Below are 21,393 nucleotides of genomic sequence, written 5' to 3' on the forward strand. Positions count from 1 at the left end.
GCAACATACACAGCGTCGATGTCTTCGTCCCAGACGACAAGCACGTCTTCTACTCCCGCAGGTCAGTCAGATACTGCAGAACGTGTCGAAATGACATTCTTCAGTTGCCTAAACCATGTGTGGCTTTCCAGTGAATTCACGTACAACCCAAAGCTGTGGCCGCGGGACGAGCTGCACAAAGATTTCCTCAACCTGTCCCATTGCTTCGGTGCGCAGAGGTCGACCGTACGAGTGCCTGATCTTGACCCCAAATACAAGATCTCGGTCCTTGCTTCAAAGCAGGTTCGTCAGTTTCGCATCGCTGCCTTTGGTACAGTGTAGCTTCTGCTGAGAAACTGCTCAGGCTTCAGGCACAGTGTACCATATTCCAAGCTATATATGCAATGTCTCTTCATGTCCTTTTGTTTTTGATAAGCACCTATCTTCCCCTCTCCTTCCAGGACCATTGCTTGTTTGATTTGTTGTATAGATGGCAAGAAGGCAGGCTTCCAGTTGACATTAGTTGTGTCATAAGGTGAAGGCGATATCTGGCCCCTATTTTCTCCTTATCAGAAAACGTCACTCCTCAGTCACACATGCTTCTATTTTTCCACTGCAGCAACCATGATAGACCAGAAGATAATCATGTGCAACGATTTCTTCAGAGGCATGGTATTCCATATCACTACTTACCGACCACATCTGGGAACAAAAGGGAGCAAGAGATACTAGAATTGATTGAAGGCACAGATTTTGTTGTGCTGGCAAGATATATGCAGGTAAAATTATGGTTTTGCTATTTTTTTCCTTATCTTAAGAATGGCAAAAAAAAAAAAAATGGGACCAGGAACACCACAGAGCATACAAAACTGAGACTGACACTTATATAATCTATAGAGATTCTGTCTTTATTTTTTGAGGCACAATACTAAAATCTAGCTAGCTGTTAGTGTTAGGGACTCCCAGTCTGTTTCATTTGTCTATTCCTCACTGAGCTGATGCAATCAGAATTCAATTTTGCAATATAGTTGATAATAAGCTATGCATATTTCAAGATCATGTCCCTGTTCTTTTCATCTCCATGTGTGATCATCCAATCTCCAGTAGGTGCATAGACTCTGTAAGGTTAACATTTACTACAGACTTTTTTCATCTATATATCTGTGACATATCATTTTCCCTTGCAGATACTGTCAGAAAGCTTTTTAAAATCATATGGTAAAGATATTATTAATATTCATCATGGCCTTCTTCCCTCATTTAAGGGAGGGCATCCTTCTAGACAGGTATCAAAGTTATCAGATCTGAGTTGTGAACCTAATCTGAAATGTTAATAAGTATTATCTTTCAGGCCTTCAATGCTGGGGTAAAGTTGATCGGTGCAACTAGCCATTTTGTCACTACCGAACTTGATGCTGGGCCAATAATTGAGCAAATGGTATTCATACTTTTCACGTAACAGTTAACCTAAGTATCGAATTGATGGATCACAATTCACATCACATCATCAGTTGAAATTGGTTGTCAATGTTTAATACGGAATCGTCTTTGGCAAACAGTTAGTTGTTGGAATTCCTTTTATTTTAGCGTAAACCCTAGGGGCTCAATTAGCATTGCCTTCATTTAATCCTACATTCCTACTATAATGCCTGACCACTTTCACATCAGAACTGTGCACCATTTATTGTGTTGCGATTCACACGTGTGAAATTATAGTAAACCAATGTGCTTTTAATCTTGACAATTTCTAGCAGGAAATCGGATATTTAGTCTTTCTGTCTTTGTTTTGCTGCTATACAGGTTGAGCGAGTTTCTCACAGAGACACACTACAGAGTTTTGTTGTGAAGTCTGAGAACCTTGAGAAGCAATGCCTAGCAGAGGCTATTAAGTCATACTGCGAGCTCCGTGTCCTTCCATATGAACTGAAGAAAACTGTTGTATTCTGAGCTAATTTTTCTTACAGATTGGTGTGATGTGTATTATTTTTCACAAAATAAGCAAAATGATTAAATTTTTCTGTATCTGCGCAATCGCTCGCTAGCTTTTTGTGATGATGCATGTTTTACTCTGGTTTGGTATGATGAGCGTACTTGAGCAGTAGCAACAAATTATTCATTGGACACTTGGGTTCATGGTAAGCATATATAAAAGCGCATGACAAGAAAACAGTTTAGAGTTACTGCATAGTACACAGATAAGGCAACGCAGCAGCCTCTTCTGCATTTGCTCAAAGGTATTTCCATCCATCACTCATTTTCAGTTAATAAACAAAAATATGTCCTTTCTGATTCTGTTGATTCTATAGCCAAATGCCTTTTCGACACCCTAGTGAAGGCACTCTCGGAAGAGCTTGCGGGGACGATGGGTGGCAAACAGGCCGCCGCAGCTCCTCCTGGATGAGTTGTTGTTTTTTATGATCATGAGGCTCAGTTGGCAAGTGATGCTCACATTGCAAGATAGTTATGAAACAGTATTAAACTGAAAACACCAGTGAAGCTAAGTTCTCCATAGCTATTTTGTTTTCGGGGCTATTTTTGCTGACCTTTGTAGAAAGAGCTGACTCTGCTGTATAAAGAGTTAGCCTCAACCATCCTGGACGAGTTGTTTGTTTTGATGACTATACCTGAACATACATTGCAGTAGGGGCCTGTATTAGAAAGCAAAGAGTCATTCTCACTCGTGCCACCAGTTAGATGTGCATGTTGGTTAACGCTCGCAGAACTGGATGCCTCATGAGTCATGAGCATTTTTCAGTAATTCAGTTCCTGTTACTTGGTGCTCTTTGGTATTTGCATTATATTTGTATGTAAAATGATTTGACAAAAATAATGCAGTGGCTACCTTAAGTTTCCATAAGGGTAACACGATCCTTAGCATCAAGAAGTTCAGTGTTATACAACTCTGTCTAGAGAAAAATGCATCTCAGATCATTTGGAGGCAAAGAAACTACACAAACATGCGAAGTACTAATCCAGAAAAGAGAACAGAGTTACACAACTTCTTAAGTTAATCCCATTCCATCTTTAACCGCATTAGTGTTACATTCTGAAATGACGAATCACATGTTCTCACTTCACAATAGTCTGGGGAACAACGACATTCTCATTTTTAACAGATTCGGTAGGCAATGGTACTGAATAAGGTGACTACAGCAAAGCTAGAAGCACATGTCCACTAAAGGTGACGAAGTAACAGCGTGAATCGCGATGTGTGTTCGGCAGATATCTGAAACATCACAGGGACTTCTTCTTGGCGTCCTTGGCTAGCCCCTTCTTGCGGATCTTGATGCACATGCCCAGGCGCACACTGTCGATGAGGGACTCCGGAAGAATGGAGATCAAGAACCACATGACGGAGTGTGGCCAGTAAGGCGTGCACCTAGGCTCGTAGCCAATGTGGCGAACAGCAGCACGAGCATAGGTGTCCGCAGAAGGAACCATGAAGGAGGATTTCCGGATGGATGCCATCTTTGTTGCAACATACAGGGGCACCTGAATAGGTTGAAGAAGTTGAGCTAAGAGTGAGAGAGTTCATATATACAACAAGCAGTGCCGCAAGGTTGGTACAATTTGATGAACATTTATTGCAAATAGCGAATAGTTGTTACCTGGCACTGCACATCAATACCCTTGCTCTTGTACTCAACATAGAGACATCTTGAGAATTGGTCGACATACCTGAGAAGCAAAGATGAAATTACTTTTAGCATGCAAGCTAAGTGTGTATAGCAGCACAGAGACACACACACACAACAGATGCAAGAAAAGGACCAATTGCTCATTGGCTCATTCACAAGTGTACTTTATGTTACATGACTACTTCAGTGTTTATGTGTCTTCTCCTCGTCATTCAATATAAACTAGATCACAGGAGAATATATCCCAACTAAGTTGAAGGGACCCTTTAGGCCAATCCAACAGGCAACATCATAAAGTTTTCAGTTATGAATCATAAGAAAGCAAGTAGGCCTAAGTTTCTTGCTTACAAGTAACCCATTGCTTATCTTTCCATTTCCTCTAAATAGAGTGATCATACGTCAGATCTGAACAAACTGCACATCTGAAGTAGTCTAGACTGATGGGACTTCAGTGCCTAACTAATTCGATCATTCGAGTATACATCTAACCAACTGTTGCATACTAAAAATTCACACCGAAGGAACAAACACCTTAACAGCGCTAAGCAAGTACAGACAGGTAAGAAAGGCGTGCTCCTTTGTTCTCAGTCAGTCAATTTTACTTCCACTAACGCCATCTATCCTAAAATCGAGCCAATTCAAGCTATAACATGTACAACTGCGACAGTAAACATCAATGGAGACGAAACAAAACAGTAATTCAAGAAACAAAGCGGTAATTGGTGAGCAAGAACACGGGGAACTCACGCTTTGGTGGCGGCGTAGACGGAGTACAGCGGATCAGAGGGCACGACGGAGGCGGCGCCGGAGCCGATGTTGACGATTGCGCCGCGCTTCCTCTCGACCATGCCGGGGAGCACGGCGTGGGTGACCCGCGTGACGCCCTCGACGTTGACCCGGATCAGGCTGCGCATCAGCTCCTCGTCCACCTCGTGGAAGTAGCGGGCGTACGGGTACGACACCCCGGCGTTGTTGACGAGGACCCCCACGTCGAGGCCCCGGATGGCCTCCTTGAGCGCCTCCACCCCCGCGGCGAGCCCCTCGCCGGCGAAGTCGAGCACGAAGGTGCGGACCTCGGGGACCTTGGGGTGCTTGGCCTTGATCTCGGCGGCCACGGCGGCCAGCTTCTCCGGGTTGCGGCCGACGAGGACGAGCCCGAGCCCGGCGGCGGCGAGGCGGAACGCGATGGCGCGGCCGATGCCGTCGGTGGCGCCGGTGACGACGGCCCAGGCGCCGTAGCGGCGGCGCAGGGGCTTCCCGGGGCGGAGGAACGCGGCGTAGACCCAGAGCGCGAGGCGGATGGCGGCGCGGAGGGCCACGAGGAGGCCCACGGCGGCCAGCGCCAGCGCCCACGCCGGCTGCGCGCGGAGGAACTCGACGTGGGCGCACGTGCCGGCCATGGCGGGCGTCGTCGGATTTGGGGAGCTGGAGTAGGAGCAGCGACTCGATGCGGTGCGGTAGCCTGGAGTGCCGCCGAGCTGGGGACTTATAGTGGGGCTGTGGAGGTGGGCTTTCTCCGGTGGTGGGTGGAACTGGTGTACCAAGACTAACCGAACGCGAACTGAATATTGGTCGAGTACTCGAGTTCGTGTCCATGGACAGTCCAGTCTTTCAGATAGGATGCGGATTTGATTGATTTTTTTAGATCGATCAGCTCCAGCCTTCCAGGCAGTGAGCATTGACACCTCGGTAAAAATCAATAAGCAGATTACCGTATTTCAGCATTCTTTCATTATTTTCTTTAAAGGACAAAAGTGTAGTCAACTCGTGTATCTGGTTACCGAGATATCACTAACATTTCTTAGGGCCATTTCTTAGGGCCGGTAGGCTTCAGGGCTAAACTTTATGCGTCTAACCTCTGATGATCTAAACAGGGTGTTAACCTCCAACTAAATTTTAGTCCATTAGTCCTCCAAACCCCAGCTAATGGGAGCTAATTTCTTGCAGCGGATAAGAAAAGACCGAATTACCCTCCTTCCAAACAACACCTACATGACACTAGGGGTACATGCGTCTTTTCTCCGTACTCCAATTAAAAATTAGCCCACGCATCCAAACAGGGTTGGGCTAATTTTACCCAAACGTCTAAAGTTTAAACGTGGCTAAACTTTAGTTTTAGCCCATCAAACAAGCCCTACTTGCAAAAGAAATTATGTATACCTTGGTAACTAGATATACATGTCAAGTACGTTTTTGTCTTTTTTTTATTCTATTATGTTGGTAGTATTATTCAACTACACCTCCAACAACAACCCGCCACAAATCAAACATGATGGTACTAGTGTGAACAATGGTGTTTTCCTCTCCTTGAAGTATCAGGTTAATGAATTCGAGAACACAATGTACCTTGATTGGGCATCTTGGCGCTATTGTTTACAAGGTTCATCCACCACAGAAATCTCCTCACTGTTCTTGTTAAATACGACTAGTCTGCTTAATTCTTCTCTTCGATTTTTTTATTGAGATTAATTTTCGAATGAGGCAAATTAGAACTAGCCGGCTGCTCTGCCTTTTGTTGCAACATACACTGACTTTTCCAAGTGGTTGACATTTTCTTTCTCAAAACGAAGGAGGGAGCCACTATGTGCAGTTCGAGTCTTTGAATATACTCTTAGTCGTGCTTCGTAATTGTGTAGTCAGGCAGCCTCTACTTGACTGCCTGACTGCCTTTGTTGTAATCGCGCTTTTGTCACATTTGAATACGTTATCTAGTCAGAATAGGAAATCCATTGAGGTTACAAGACACAAAAATTGCAGCAGGCCACCGGTCTTCTTGGGGACGCAGTCAGGCAGAGGCTGCCGCATCCGTGTGTGGAGTACTATTGCGCATAACAAAATAGGCCATAGGATATGTTGAGAAACTCTGTTCAAAGCTAGCTGAAGGAGCAATCTTTATATGAGATGATCACAGTTTCATAACATTGCAGGGCCAGGAAGATTTCAAAGCGAAGTACATCCCCGGGCCACAATCTTTAGGCATGTTCTTTAAAATTCACCCAGGAAACCGTTTACGTGTTTGGTAGGCTCACCCAACCCAACATCACATCTTGTGGCCTTGGGACGGAGTGTCTGCAACGGCAGAAACGCAAGCGTGTCGGGCGTGTAGGACTGACCGGCAGCCGGGGCAGATCCAGAAGCCAAGTCCACGGTGCACCGGGAGCATCTTGCTCTGCTGGCTGCTGCTGACTTGCTGCGATTGGGGGAGGTCTGACTGACGGAAGGGGACAGGGCAGGGCTAGCGGGGGAGGTTGGGTTTGATGAGCTGAAATTATAGGCGGCGTTGAAGGCGGCGGTCGCAGGGGCCGGGCGGGCGGAAATCCCAACCCAACCCCCACCTCTTCAATTCCCCGGCACGGCACGGCACGGGCGTCCGTCGAGCAGAGCAGAGGCTGCAGAGCCCGCCCGCCAGCCAACCAGCCGGGATGTAGTGCCGACGTGCCGTGCCGCGCGGCAAGCATTAACGCACGCGCGCCCTCATAATAGCATCGGCTTCAATCCTGGCAGGTGGGTGGTGGGATACTGGGATCCATGAAGGCTAGCGGCGGTCCGGGGGGCAGCGCAGGGGCGTTGGGGCGACCACCGGCGGGGACGTGGACGCCGAAGGCGACCACCGGCGGGCAAGTGCTTTTGGTCTTGGGAGCGTACCGCCGCGACCGCGATTAGGCAGCTAATCAGATCGCGCGCTGAGCGTCTCCAAACAGCACAAGTACACGCACATCGGAAAAAACTAAACCTCGTCGCCAAGAATATCGACAGGTTCAACGTTTTTTTCTACCAATATAAATAAAGGCAGATTCAACGTTTTTTTCTACCAATATAGATCTTTACCCAGTTCAGGCACGGTCGACATGCTACCAGGATCAAGTGGCGCAGCGTTGAAGTGAACTGGCCGGCGCCTTTTGCTGTCACTGCAGCTGCGCAGCATCATGATTCATGGTACACCCAACAAATGGACTAGCAGTTTCCAACGTCTGATATATGCAACCTTCAGCCTGACTTCTATATTTTTTTTTGGATGTGGATCGTCAAAAGTCCACCAATCACTGTCCACGGCACTGGTGCTATGCACACCCAAAATCGGCAGATTCCACATGGTCTCCACACGAATTCCTGGAAATACGGCAGATCCACAAGGTTGCCACACGATCCGTGGAGTTGTTTCAACTGAAGCATTCTTCCTGATGCCAGCACAGGATTAGGGAAAGAAGGGTCAGCTATAGTACTAGTTGATCGATAGGTAAAACATGAACTCATGAAGTGGCAACCCACCTAACAAAAGATGATACACCATGCACACATCACAGTCGTCGTTTCGTTATCTGAACAGAGAACACCAGCTCATCACCATCCGCCTCCTTAGTAAGCTTGCAGAGATCCCCAGTCTGAAGGTTGTTTCCCGCAACAAAATGCTTCCAGCCCGCGGTGAGGCCCACGAAGACCGGGTTCTCATGGTAAAGAACCGTCCACAATCTATTCGTAGGATCCTTCAGCATTATAACATTCCGGTCATGCCTTTTCTGTTTAACAGTGTCGAAAAGCGACTTCGGTAGCTCCTAGAGTAAGATAAAAAGGAAAATGAGCTTAATGGTACGTGATATTGATCATAAAGTATTTTTAGCAAGGATATCAGAAATTTTACTTAGGGAGTAAAAACTATGAACAGGTGAATGAGGTCAGCAGAGGCTCAAAATCAAATTAATCTAATAGCCTCAACAAACTAGGATGCAGTTGTTATCATAACAATATTTAGAGAAATAAAATCTAATATTATCAACATTAAAACTAAAGTTCAGAGTTACGTCAAATCAACGCCAAATCTCAGCAGATGTACATGTTTTGCAACAACCAAAGGATTTAGGCAACTCGAAAGAACATGAACGTCAGGCCTGGATACTATCAAGTCCACATGAACTTCAGGCCCAAACACTATAAGTACCATTAGCAAGGAGCTACTTCTACAGTTTAAACAGTTTAATTGATGTTAGTAATATATCGCTGAACCAATCATCAATGGTTAGCAAAAGTTTACGACACTAGAATTTCCTGCTGATACAATTTAGTATGTTTGCAAATGGATTGTATTTGCTGGACAATTTGTAACAATATATTACCTATACCTGGCTAATCTAGTAATCTACCCCTTTACCGGTCAAAATAAGTAGTTTAGATCTTTCCTTTTTTTTTCTCTCAATTGATGAAAATATTTCCAGGAATTTTCTTATATGAATTCATGTGGGAATTTATTGCCCTCGAAGCAATGCTGCACATTTAATCTGTCCACTAATTTATATAAATGTGTCCTTCAATATCTGCGAGGCCCTACATATCAAGATGGAAGTGTCTGCTTGATGCCCGTTTTCTGCTAAAAACTAAAATATATCTAAATATGCATCATGGCATAAAGTGGGACCAACCAATCTTTGCCCAGGCATTAATAATTTTATAATTTTTCCTTTTGCAAGGATGCTTTTGATTGAGCCAATAAAAAAATATATAATAACATAATGTGCTACAGAATAGTGGTGAAAGAGGTCTATTTATGGACCCTACACAACTCACAAGCCATTTCCGAGTGGTATCAGGAACGCAGAGTTGCAAACTGAACTTTAGTAGAGAATGACCATCCAACTCCAGAATTTTGTCTTTCATAGGCAACAAAGACTCTGTCATCGCACAGTTTGCAGACTTTCTACCTTCCTGTCTGGAGAAATAATGTTCTGCATGAGTGAATCCAACAACCTAATTAGAGTTTCACTATCCAATTGGAAACCCACTCCTTTTTCATTTAAAATTCAAACAAAAATAGATAAAATGAGCTAACCTGGCTCATGTACAACCACATGGTTGGCATGCATAGCAACGTTGCTACTTTGGCTGCATACACTGCTCCCCACTAGCTCCACTTGATCCATATTTGTTTCAAGTTGAACAATAGTTCCTACCAAATATAGACTCAGTATATGCTATAAACAAATAACAAGTATCTCCACAATAGACAGCAAAGAGAATTTTGAAAAGATAATTTGTTGCAGTGGTACTAGAAAAGTTAAGGGTACATTGCCACCTTTTCCATTGACATTATGATCGATCTCTGTCCTGCTGCTTCCACATTTGGATATTCCATCAGGACTCAAGGGTTTCTCAACAGGCACTGTTAGCATTGATTCGACAAAGGCACAAGTTCCTTCAGGTCCAGCAGGGTTTCGTCCTAGTGCACCGTACTCGCCCAGAACTGCAGTGTTTGCAGACAGAGGGATATTATTGCTTTGGCTAATTACAATGCTTCCCACAGGTTCCAATTGTTCCCCTTGTGTTTGAATTTGAACAGCAGCTCCTATCAAATAGACATCAAATACATGATATAAAAATTAGTTGCCTGTTACCTCCACAATAAACTCTTTTGTGAATGAAACAGTGCAAAAGCTTTTGACAACAGATACCGGCAGCAATGAAAAATTATGATTTAAACCATACCTCCACCTTTCTCATTAATACTATGGTCAGTATCTGTTCCAACATGTCTGAATTTTGATACTCTGTCAGCACTTAAGGGTTCTTTGACAGGCATGGTGAATACCGGTAGGACAAGTGTATGATGGTCCTCAGAACAGAAGTACTCATTGCCGGCGTTTAGCCCAATTGAACCATAACCATCAACCAATATGCTGCCAGTTTTTCTTGTGTTTTCAGGTTCAATCGGTACAGTGCCATCAAGAGTGGCTGGACTGTTCACAATAGCCTTCGTCCACTTCTCCAAGCATCGAAAACCTCCAGGAGCTGCATATTTTCTGTAAATGTTTTGACTGACAATCGTCTTGCTATGATTCTGATGTTTCCCCACAGCTGTGATAGAATCTGAAGGAATAGAATTTATTCCTTGTTTCCTCATTAAATCTTCATCCAAATCATGTTTTTCTAATTCATGCCCCACTCTACCATCATTTTCATGCATTAAGGGAGCTGCACCAGTTACAATTATTTCAGAACTTGTTTTTCCTTCACTGCAAGGTGGTGAAATACACTTGGTTCTGCACACTCCATCAGGCAAATTTCCAACACCACTTTGAACTCTTTTCAGGTCTTTGTTGGTATTAATAGTCACATGATGTGTTGAATCTGCATCTGATGTGATATTCAACGTATCCTCATTGTCTGCTGAAATTCCTGAATCCGAAATCAGAATTACTGTTTTCTTTTTGCTGTGAAGTGGAGAAGTACCCTTTGTTTTGCATTGACGATCGATCAAACTTCCATTATTGTTATCTTGTGGCGGTCCATACCCAATCCCCTGTTCAACTCTTTTGGGGTCTTTTTTAAAATCCAACCTTTCACAAGAATCTATACCAAAAATCCGCACAGAAAATCTTTTCCTAGCAGTGTACTCAAACAACAAAAACTCCCCCAGTTTAATCAAATGGTCTGAAACAAAAATATCCCATCCCTGATGAAAAGCGAGCGAACCATCCACCACAGATAGCCTGACCTTTGAACGTCTTTTCTCTGAATCTTCAAGATATACATCACGATTAGTCAAATCCTCCAATTTGGGTGCAACAGCTGGTGGTATAAGCTGCACAAACATACGCAGGTTCTTGATGTTTAGTAGGCACATAATATAAGTATATAACACAGACAAACAAGAAAAAGATACTATCATTAACCCAAACAAGTCAAGAAAAAAGAGAATCTCATGAGCAAAACAGTAAGAAACAAAAACTTACCAGAAATTCCTCGAAATAGTTGTATATGAACTTGAAGAATGTGAAGGGAGCCTGCCTATTCTTTTCCTTGCCACTGCCACATATCTTCTTTTCCTGCACCGTACCACTATAAATCTTCTTATCACTAGCATTGCACCACACCCTCTTTTCTTTCTTCGATAGTGAGTCTGGTTCTTCCCTCTTCCTTTTTTTATAGTTAGAACCACTTGATGTATCCATCTTCTTCTCTTTGGATACATTAGACGCCACATTTCTCCCATTCGGTTTGTCATGGAGCATCATCATCTCCGTGCTCTCACTGGGCCTCATTCTCTTCTCCTTAACAGCAGGTGTTAATGCTGCAGTCTCTTTCTCAGTGTTGTTGTTTGGCCTTCTCTTTCTCTTCTCTTCCTCAGAAAATGCTGTGGCCACCTTCCCATTCTTCACCTTGCCATCGTAATTCCACACCCCCTCCTCTTCATCTTCATCGCTCTGCAGCTCCAAATTGATGGTCTTGTTCAGCCTTTTCCCTTTCTTTTCCTTCCCAAAGAATGCAGTGGACACCTCCACACTCTTCTTTACCCCATCGTGGCCACTCAGTATCTTTCTCTCCTTGCTGTTAGCAGCCCTCATCTTCTCTTTGTGTGTTTTATTCATCTTTTCCTTATCCTTCCTCTCAGATATCGTGGTGGACTCCTTCCTATTCTTTCCCTCCTCATCATCACAAATTTGCATTTTCTTCTTGTTGTTGGCATTGCAAAGTTTTTCCTTTTTCCTCATCTTCTCAAGAGATGTAGTGGACACCTTCTTACTACTCTTCACCTTATTGTGACCATTCCATGTAGTCGTCTTGTTTTTTTTCTCCCGGTCATCAGCCATCATATTCTTGTTGCTGCTGGCTCTCCCTTCCTTTTGCTTTCCCATCTCCAAGATGGCAGCAGTGGATGTCTTCCCGTTCGTCACCCCCACTGACACCACCCCTCATTTTGTTTCCCTCCTCATCGTCATCACCACCCCGTTTGGCAGGTCTTCCCGACCGGCTTCACCACGGGCTTCTGGTGAAGCCCTGCCAAAGGGGTGACGAAGAAACGGCTTCACCACGGGAGCTCCGCAAAATGCGGTGACTGGAGCCGTTAGACGGGGAGGGAGCCGAAAAAAATGACTCCCCGTGGCTCCTCCCCGTCCGCGGGGGCAAAGTTCCAGGTTTGGCCCCTAACGTAGGGAGGCGGCGGCCGCTAAGGGGAAGACGAGCCCGGCGGCCGGCGGGCGGCCGACGGGGGCAGGGGAAGACAGATGTAGGGGAGGTCGGACCCGGCGGCCAGCCGGCACAGCCGCGCAGGGGAGGTGGGAGGCCGGCGGGGCGCACGGCGGGCCAGAGATGGTGGCCGTGGGTCGATCTGGTGCAGGGGCTGCGGTGGGAGGAAAGAGGAGGATGGGGATGAAAGAGACGGGGCAGAGGAGGACCGTTCGGCTGGATAAGGAAGGAGAAGGGAAAAAAAAAAGAAAAAAACAGAAAAGGAGAAGGAAAAAAAAGAAAAGAAAAGAAAAGAAAAGGAATGAGAAGTGTAAGGAGTTCCTTTTCATTTATTTTTTCAACTTCAAAATGAACTTAAATTATAAATTAATAATAAACAGGATAATTGCTTTCTTGCTCCACCACAGAAGCCGCTCCAGTAGAGGAGTCACAACCGGAGCCATCTCAGCCACAACTGCAACTACCAAATGAACCCTCAAATCTCAATCATGGCGCCAATCATGGCGCTGTCGCGACTCCTCAGCTCCTCCCGGCATCCCATATCAGGAGCAGCACCACCCATCCTCCGAAACAAATCAAGGGCCTGTTTAGTTGCCCGATTTTGGACAACCAAAATCACTGCGCCAGCACTGTAGCATACTGTAGCGTTTCGTTTGTATTTGTGAATTATTGTCCAAATATTGACTAATCAGGCTCAAAAGATTCGTCTCGCAAAGTACAACCAAACTGTGCAATTAGTTTTTTATTTCGTCTACATTCAGTACTCCATGCATGTACTGTAAATTTGATGTGATGGAAAATCTTCTTTTTGTATAGTGCCAAAGTTAGGATTTTGGGTAGGTCCAGATTCCATTCCTTCCCCTACCAAACAATGAAGGGCAACAATGAAATTTGGTCACTTCACTTGAGACAATAGAGGAAAAGACCAGGGCCTTGTTTAGTTGTTGAAGTTGGGAGGTGCCAAATTACTGTTACAGCACTGTAGCACACTGTAGCGTTTCGTTTGTATTTGTGAATTATTGTTCAAACATTGACTAATTAGGCTCAAAAGATTCGTCTCGCAAAGTACAACAAAACTGTGCAATTAGTTTTTAATTTCGTCTACATTTAGTACTCCATGCATGCACCGCAAGTTTGATGTGATGGGGAATCTTCTTTTTGCATAGTGCCAAAGTTGGGAGTTGGGGGAAACTAAACATGACCCAGAGCAATAACAACAAGACGGGTTACTAGGAATCTAGGATTAAAAAAACCCACCCAAAACCCAACGCAAAACCAGCTCCTGTTTCCTGAAAGAAGGAAGAAAAAAAAGAAAAAAAACAACGCAAAGCATTAGCTTCTATATCGGGAAAAAAAGAACATGCAAACTCTTCAAAGAACCTACAGAAAAAATCCAAATATTAAACTCGAGAAAGAAAAGAAACAACACAAAGCATTAGCTTCTCTATCGGGAAAAAAGAGAACAGGCAAACTCTTCAAAGAACCTACAGAAAAATCCAAATATTAAACTCGAGAAAGAAAAGGGAGAGAGATCTCCAAGAAATCACTGCCATCCCATTTTGTTATGCCACACTGGTTAAAGAAAAATCCGAAACTAATTAAGAACCTCAACTCTAGAAGTCCAGAATTCAGACTCCAGAAAGAAAACGGAGAGAGATCTCCAAGAAATCACTGCCATCCTATTTTGTTATGCCACACTGTTCAAAGAAAAATCCGAAACTAAGAACCCCAACTCCAGAAGTCCAGAGTTCAGGGAAAAGATGAACAATACTCGTGCACAAAACCCCGAAACTAATCAAGAACCCCAACTCCAGAAGTCCAGAGTTCAGGGGAAAAGATGAACAATACCTGTGCATCGTGCAGGTGATAAAAAAACACCAGGTTATGTAGTAGAGCAATCCGCTCAACAGAACCTGGCCTGGGACCTGGCAAAACCAATGTCGCCAGCCAGAGGATCGCCTCCCTGATGAAGCTCCACCAGTGGAGGAGTCGAGGAGAAGGGTAAGAAGAAGAGCTCGACTTGGGCGGCGTAGTGCTGCTGCGGCTGTGCTAGTGGAGGATTCGAGGAGAAGGGTACGAACAAGAAGAGCTCGACCTGCCGCGACTGCGCCACTGGAGGAGAATGGCGCTTGGTTTCGATCCCCGAGGAAGCAGAAGAGCCGAGGTCGTCCCGTCGTCCTATTGCCATTGGTTCCTGCGGGTCCCGATTGCAGTGGGTGATGCTCGAGCTCCGGGGACGCGTGGAGGTAGGGACGAAAGCAGTCACGAACGGTCGGGAAAACACCCTATTGGACGGAAACGGAAAGGCAGGTCGGAAAACGAAATCAGAAATACGGGACGTCGGAAACGATACATTTCAATCGGGGAAAAGTCGATAACGGTCAGGAATCGGGAATCCAAATCGGGAACATCGGCGTATGTAACCACTTCAACTATTCAACTTAACACCAAGGTTACAACCATGTATAATACATAGGCAAATCGCACCGTAGGTAAGTATACAACACTAAATAAGTTCACCAATTTATAGAATACTAGTGAGTAGTGACTTGTTATGTTTATGCTGCACGTATTGATGCATGAGTAAGTGACCTATGATTTTTTACGTGGCATATGCTAATAAAACAACAGCAGTGAGTTCACTTTTTAATTGTCCTAAAGTACTTCAAAAAACAAAATGAGAGACTTGTAAAGAAAAAAAGAAAGCGCCAAAGAAAGAAACGAGAAAAATGCCAAACCTCAGCTTATCTACGAGGAACGAGTTCAACGATCAAGCAGAAGTGGCTGGTTGTGTCCGCATCCAATAGGGATTCTTGCAGCATCAAATCATTAGCATATGTTGTAGGCACAGCAAAAAAAAAAAAGAAGGGAAAATGCACATGCATACAGCATACGCATGGCCTTAGTGGCGCGCGCAGCGCTCAGCAGGCACTCAGGTCGCTTTACCTTGATAACGGCCCAGCGCGCACAGCAGCAGCAAATATCCTGTACGTTTCACTGAAGTTTAATACCACCTCGCGGAGGCAGCTGGGGAGGGAGGAGCCGGCACTCTATAAAATCGGACTCCCGGCCTCTGTGGCTTTCGTCCAGCGCTCCTTGGTCTGATCCGTTTCAATAAAAGTAGCAAGGCGTGTAATCCGTTTCAGTGGAGGTTGGCCTGAGTTCTTTTCATCTGAAAAGGTTGTGAATGGTGACATTACCCTCCACTGAAACGTACAACACCCCTTGCTACTTCTACTTGAAAAGTTCATGAGTGATCTTTGCAGCATCAATAATCTTGACGCAGGGTATCATTCCTTCTTATGTAAGGAGCAGCAAATTCAGCTGGAATAGCCTGGAAATAAGGTCACGTGGATCATAATCAGTCAAGTTAAAATGGCCAATGTTTATTGGCAAGCAAAAGCTTGTTTATGTCGATGCATAGACAATCGTTGGATTGTAGGAACTAGCGAGGGTCTCACCACGCTGTCTGGGAGAGCCCGTAAAAAACAATCATCATGGTACGCCCATTGCCCATGATAGCATCAATCGAGGTCTGCCAAAACATGACTTGTATCAGTCAATATACTTTTATATTTTTAACTCTGATTCTTTGTCTTATGGTGCCTTAAGCAACACAAAATCTGATCTGTTCACATCGGTAGGCATTTCGTTATGTAATTTGGATCTGCAGATGGACAGAGCATCACCTCAGATAGAATGTTCTTGGTGGAAGTAGCAGGTGCAGAGGCGCCTGCAGCTGACGACTTCAGTATGAAGTCCAAAAGCCCTCCAGGCTTCACCACACGCGAGGCCATGGTGTCAAGAGCATGCCTCTCAGTCTGACACACATTGCCTGCGGCGTCTAGGATTGGATCCACAAGCTGCGGTGGTGCCAAAGAAGAAGCAAACCATGTGTCAGAGATAGAGAAGTTCCAACGTTGTGTTTGTGTGTTTTAGGAGGAAAGGAGGTAGGGTTCTTGGCACATGAACATTGGGCTCATTTTTAGATAGGTTGTTCGACTATTGGTGAGCAGCATGTGTCTTTTGTGTTTTTGGATGGAAAGATACAAATCTAATGGATTTTTGATGGCGATGAACTAGATCTCGTACCTGGCACGTTGGGCGCAAAGCAGAGGCAGAGGATCCGGAGCCGTGGAGGTCGAGCGGGCCACCAGCTGCGGTCCACTGCATCTGCAGCCTGCAGGGAGGGCGCCATGAGCGAGCCCACGCGCCTCTCCAAGGAGATGGAATTCGAGTTCTCCGGTCCCGTCGCAGCGTGCATGGGCTCGCCGGAGTAGGCAGTCGCTGCAGAGGATGGCAGGATTGGTTAGCAGCTACAGCTAATGACAATATTGTTAGTCTCCGTGATTGGATTGCAGCTGGACTGTAGATTTGTAATCTGATTTCACCATCAGAATTGGACGATGTGCGGTGTACTGGTCTACCTGGTGGATGTTTTGTTATGAATGTACCATCACCTCATGCCTAATTTGGTGTTTGAGTTAGCAGTGAGCTGTTGCTACGAGCTAAGCTTGAGTGCAATATGGCTGTCATTTTTTTTTCATTTCTATGTTGAGTCTTGGACGGGGAATCAGTGTGCATTAACATTTTCTGTTGTCAAATTCCCGCCATTTTTGAAATGCTGTTCAAATAAGCAGCAGCGCTGCAGCTAGCAACTGCAGCCAGCACCACCGAGCGCCCTCAAATATGCAGGAACTGCCATCCGAGTTTGGGTGGAGAACTGGAGATGCATCTGTGATTCCACGAGTGCACTTTTTCCCCCCTTTGGTTTGGAAATGTACTCCCAAATTCCCAAACAAAGGGTGGGGGTCAAAGGTACCAGTCAGCAAAGGAACATATCAAAGAATGCTAAATCCCAAGTTGTGTACAGAATCAATCACCAGCACAACTAAGAACAGATAATCTTTCTCTTGAAACATTAAAAATGAGTTTTACACTCTGCACTAACTTATATGAGTCTACTTTGATTCTCTTTCATCCAGAAAGATTATCTTGAAGCAACTTTGCATTTCCATGCCCCATGTATAGTATATCTGTAATGCCTCTCTTTTAAGGCAACCACGATTGTATTCCTGAATGTGTACAAAAATTGTCAGCGTGTTCAGAATTTTGGGCTGGAAAATAAAGCATCCCAATATCAGATATGGACAAGTCTTCACATCAATCGGCCAGCGTAGTATGCTCGAGGGTACTTTTGCTGCAGCTGGGGCCACTGCACGAAGAACTGGTCAGCTATCCGTAGCTTGTACAGCAGTAAGCCGCTCAACGAAAGCTTCTTCACTCTTGCAATGCTTTCAATGTAGAAAATGGAGGACCATCCTAAACCAAGCACCTGTAGACATCAAGCCCAAACTCATTATAGACTGAACATGAGGCATCAACTTGAAATTTCGGATGAACAAATTAGCAATGGTCATTATGTTGATGGCCACATTAACCTTCCAGATCCTGTTCTATAACAATGACTCAACGAGAAAAGGCAGAAGTATTATACTACATTAGCCTTTCAGGTCCTGTTCTATAACAAAAAGAAAAGGCAGAAGTAGTATACTACATCAAGTTAAGCGAGGATAGAAGCCAGGGTGTGAGAGCTACCTTCAGAACAAAAGCACAGACACAGAGAGGGAAGCATGTCCCTGGACCATTGCAGAATATCTACAGGAGTAACAGATCGTTAGTATCTAGAGCTCATGCTGCACAATGGGCACAAACAAATTTGAACATGGTACACACCACTTGTGGTCTGATTCTTATCACTAGCCACATAGCATGCAATGTAGCTAGCAATGTTGTTGCAATGGAGGTAAAGTAAGATTGGCCTACTTCACGACTACGATATATCTGCACAAAGTGGGCATTTTTTATGGTCTTCTCTCCACTCTGAAAAAGGAATAATCTAGAATCATATTCAGATATTCCAGAATTTAACTAGGTAAGAAACTTCAACCATATCTGTTTCAACAAAGAATGGTAATTGATCTCCACCTGAATCAATGACTGCTCATAGACCTGAGCCTTTTGTAGACTCATATTGTCAGTAAGTGCAGCAACATAGTACCTTGGCGTGAACCTATCCTTCTGAACCGCTGTTACAACATTCATCATTTCTGCGGTATGCCCTCCTAAGAACCAACTTCATTAATTAATAGATAATCAACGTGCTGCATTATTTTTATGACTTACTAGGAGTAGCTACCTAAGGTTCTTCCAAGATCATACACACAGTATGGTAAAACAGCAATAAGTTTAGTAACATATTATTGTAGTATTCACAGTTGAGCATACGCAATTATGCACTGTGATGTGCAAGAAGAGAATGAGATAGAATCTACAAAAACAAAGGGGGAAAAGGAGATGATCAAATATACATCTGCCTATTTTAGGATATATAAATGTGCATTAAAATACCAAACCCGACTATCCAGACAATATCAATACTTGAACCAAACATCATGGACTGTGCACACTACATAGGGTCAAAGTTAAAAATTCATCAGAGGCAAGGCATCATGGATTTAGCACACTGCACATAGGTAACAGTCTTTACACTAACAATATGACTTATGCGTCTTGGGCTCTTGGCAGTAACCCATTTGCAAATGTATATAACTATAAAAAAAAAGCACTCAAGGCTGTAACAGTGAACTCACGGGCCCAGGTTAACTGACTCTGGAATAGGAAAAGCATTTGCGAACGATGTACAGGGCAACAGATATACAATTTGAGTGTGATCCTACAATAACTATGTATAAATTATTTTTCGGATCCCATATGAAGTAGCACATGAGGTTGCAAGAGTTAATTGTAAGATAAATATACCACACTTAGCGGTGGTAATAAGACAACTAGTATAAAAAGCTATACTACTTCATTACAAATGTCATGGTGATGGTGTACTGTTGTCAACTGAGATTTTTGCCATACGTTTTTATTTTAAAAAAATATTTTGCCATACGTTCAAGAAATCGACTACCAATTATGATTAAAGTCAGTGACGAAGTAGTTCCCGTATGGGCTTGCATTTACCTACAGTAATTCAATGTTGCCATTTTGTGGAGCTCATGGTATGTGCTTTTGGTGTTGTTTGATATACCAGGATAACTCTATGTCTTAACTGGCCATTGGCATCCGACAGGCAAGACGTGCTCACCAGATCCGAGGACGATGAGACACCGCAATCCGGCGGTGGGCGACCCGGACAACGGCTGGCCGCTGCGCCAAAGCACGTATACGAAGCGGATGGCAAGCAAGGAGACGAGCACCGGAAGGACGCAGCATGCGGCCGCCATGGCATCGAACCCCATCTGAGCCTACAGAGAAGAGAATCAGTAGGTATGTATACTTGAAAGTGGGTCAGATCAGAATACAAATAGCTCGCGTTACTGCGTTAGGGTTTGGGGTGTTCGGTTTGGCACAGCAGGAAGGGAAGGGAAGGGAAGGGAGGGGAAGAGAGGTGGGGCTACCTGGTGGGTACCCGTCGCCGGCGAAGGGCGCCGCCGCTCGCCTAGTCGTCGCCGACTCGCCGGCGAAGCGTTGAACGCAACAAGCAGGCAAGCAGCCACCCGCACGGGCCGTTCTGGGTGGCAGCAGCGTAAATGAAAAAGCCCATCGCGAGCTGGGCGCATTTTTCGGCCCAGTTAAGGATGAGGCTTTGGGCTGAGAGGTGGCGTGGCATGGGCTTTGCTTGGCTGGGCTTGTATGTCGCTTTTTTTTATTTTCTCTCCCATGTTTGATAAATTTCTCAGCCAACTTTTCTCCCAGATGGAGGAAACAGGGGCGGGCGCCCCTCTACTGTCGCTCAGACAATGGAACCTCCCTTGAGTCCTTCCATAATTTTTAAAAAGAAGGAAAAAGATGAGAAGGGAGCGAATGAGGAGAGGAAGAAGAGGAAGCTCCTCATAAGCTCGAGAGTCGCATCCGCCACCGGGAGGAAATGGAACAGGAAAGTGCAAAGTGCACCCATATGCTTTTCCTTCCTGCTGTGAATCTGTGATATTGTGATCTCGTCATGTGGTGACCGGTGGGTCGTGACTGCTCGTTCGAGTGGTTGGGGCACTTGAGCTGCACTCGTAGCAAAACCTAGGCTTGTCACCCACTGAAATGTGGGGCCATCTCCCTCTCAAAAAAATGGAAGTGTGTCTCCCTCCCACCGCTCGTATGTTGAAATGAGATTCTGTACAGTTGATGTGTCTGCCATTGAGTTACTAACGTGAAGATCCGGTTTCACACATCAGTAACCCAACTGCAGAGGATCCCGTGTCTCGGGGTCAACGAGCAAACGCAGGACATGAAACGATCTTGGGCTCTGCAGTGAATCGGAGTGAGATTCGTAACTTTCCTTAAGCAAGTCACGTCGTAACTTACCCATCCATATCCGACGTTCAATCCTGATCCTACGGCTCCAGACGTTTCCAAGCAATATGCCCAGGACTTATCCTTTTCCCCAGCAGCTCTGTCATTCTCCTCGCTCCCTCGCCGCCGCATTGATCCCCTTCCCCGGGGAGCTCCCGCAGTCGTTTTCCGCTCCTGAACGCCATCATGCGCCTCAACCGTGGGCGCACGGGACTCGACGCCGGGCCATGGCCTAGCACCTCCGCCCCGCTGCCGCAGCATCCTCTACGAGGCGTCGTCCCCCGTGGCCGTCGCTGCTGCCCGCTGGCATGACGACGCCTCCACGTTCCAGCCCGCAACACTGGCAGCAAGGCCAACAGCAGCTCCCGCACGAGCAAGCAAAGCTTTCTCTCGCGGTTCCCCTCCGAGACGAGATTAACACCGAATCGATGCCCCGCCAGGCCGCCGCAGACGAGCGCCGAATCGT

General features: G+C 45.2%; 4 protein-coding genes across 5 annotated transcripts in view; 1 reads left to right on the forward strand and 3 right to left on the reverse strand.

Annotated features, from left to right (window-relative positions):
* The window catches only part of LOC101779399 (formyltetrahydrofolate deformylase 1, mitochondrial), a 2,427-nt gene extending 417 nt beyond the window's left edge, over positions 1 to 2,010 (forward strand). The window contains exons 2-8 of the mRNA XM_012845366.2: positions 2 to 61; positions 132 to 282; positions 441 to 514; positions 599 to 758; positions 1,167 to 1,265; positions 1,331 to 1,417; positions 1,780 to 2,010. Of these exons, the coding sequence (XP_012700820.2) occupies positions 2 to 61; positions 132 to 282; positions 441 to 514; positions 599 to 758; positions 1,167 to 1,265; positions 1,331 to 1,417; positions 1,780 to 1,926 (778 nt within the window). The 3' untranslated portion in view covers positions 1,927 to 2,010. The remainder of the gene's footprint in view (position 1; positions 62 to 131; positions 283 to 440; positions 515 to 598; positions 759 to 1,166; positions 1,266 to 1,330; positions 1,418 to 1,779) is intronic.
* A 917-nt stretch (positions 2,011 to 2,927) lies between these two features.
* LOC101780845 (very-long-chain 3-oxoacyl-CoA reductase 1) lies at positions 2,928 to 5,086 on the reverse strand. The gene is made up of 3 exons (XM_004952935.4): positions 4,365 to 5,086; positions 3,588 to 3,657; positions 2,928 to 3,471 (listed from the first exon to the last, which is right to left on the reverse strand). The coding sequence occupies exons 1-3, from the start codon at positions 5,015 to 5,017 to the stop codon at positions 3,214 to 3,216; spliced, it is 981 nt and encodes a 326-aa protein (XP_004952992.1). The 5' UTR covers positions 5,018 to 5,086; the 3' UTR covers positions 2,928 to 3,213.
* A 2,251-nt stretch (positions 5,087 to 7,337) lies between these two features.
* LOC101781250 (B3 domain-containing protein Os02g0598200) lies at positions 7,338 to 12,770 on the reverse strand. Of its 2 annotated transcripts, none has more exons than XM_004952936.3 (7): positions 11,339 to 12,770; positions 10,092 to 11,187; positions 9,682 to 9,951; positions 9,439 to 9,555; positions 9,177 to 9,334; positions 7,887 to 8,170; positions 7,338 to 7,795 (listed from the first exon to the last, which is right to left on the reverse strand). In XM_004952936.3, exons 1-6 carry the CDS (start codon positions 12,239 to 12,241, stop codon positions 7,916 to 7,918), a joined length of 2,799 nt encoding a protein of 932 aa, XP_004952993.1. In that variant the 5' UTR covers positions 12,242 to 12,770; the 3' UTR covers positions 7,338 to 7,795; positions 7,887 to 7,915. The 2 variants fall into 2 exon arrangements, with proteins under 2 accessions (XP_004952993.1, XP_012703636.1); XM_012848182.3 differs by having other exon boundaries at positions 9,168 to 9,334.
* A 4,670-nt stretch (positions 12,771 to 17,440) lies between these two features.
* Positions 17,441 to 20,174, reverse strand: LOC101781640 (UDP-N-acetylglucosamine transferase subunit ALG14 homolog). Its single transcript, XM_004952937.3, has 6 exons — positions 20,039 to 20,174; positions 19,726 to 19,885; positions 18,561 to 18,697; positions 18,309 to 18,455; positions 18,171 to 18,230; positions 17,441 to 17,907 (listed from the first exon to the last, which is right to left on the reverse strand). Exons 2-6 carry the CDS (start codon positions 19,877 to 19,879, stop codon positions 17,731 to 17,733), a joined length of 675 nt encoding a protein of 224 aa, XP_004952994.1. The 5' UTR covers positions 19,880 to 19,885; positions 20,039 to 20,174; the 3' UTR covers positions 17,441 to 17,730.
* Positions 20,175 to 21,393: the final 1,219 nt, after the last annotated feature.

Source organism: Setaria italica, chromosome I (assembly GCF_000263155.2).
Source record: "Setaria italica strain Yugu1 chromosome I, Setaria_italica_v2.0, whole genome shotgun sequence".
In the NCBI taxonomy this organism is placed as follows: domain Eukaryota; kingdom Viridiplantae; phylum Streptophyta; class Magnoliopsida; order Poales; family Poaceae; genus Setaria; species Setaria italica.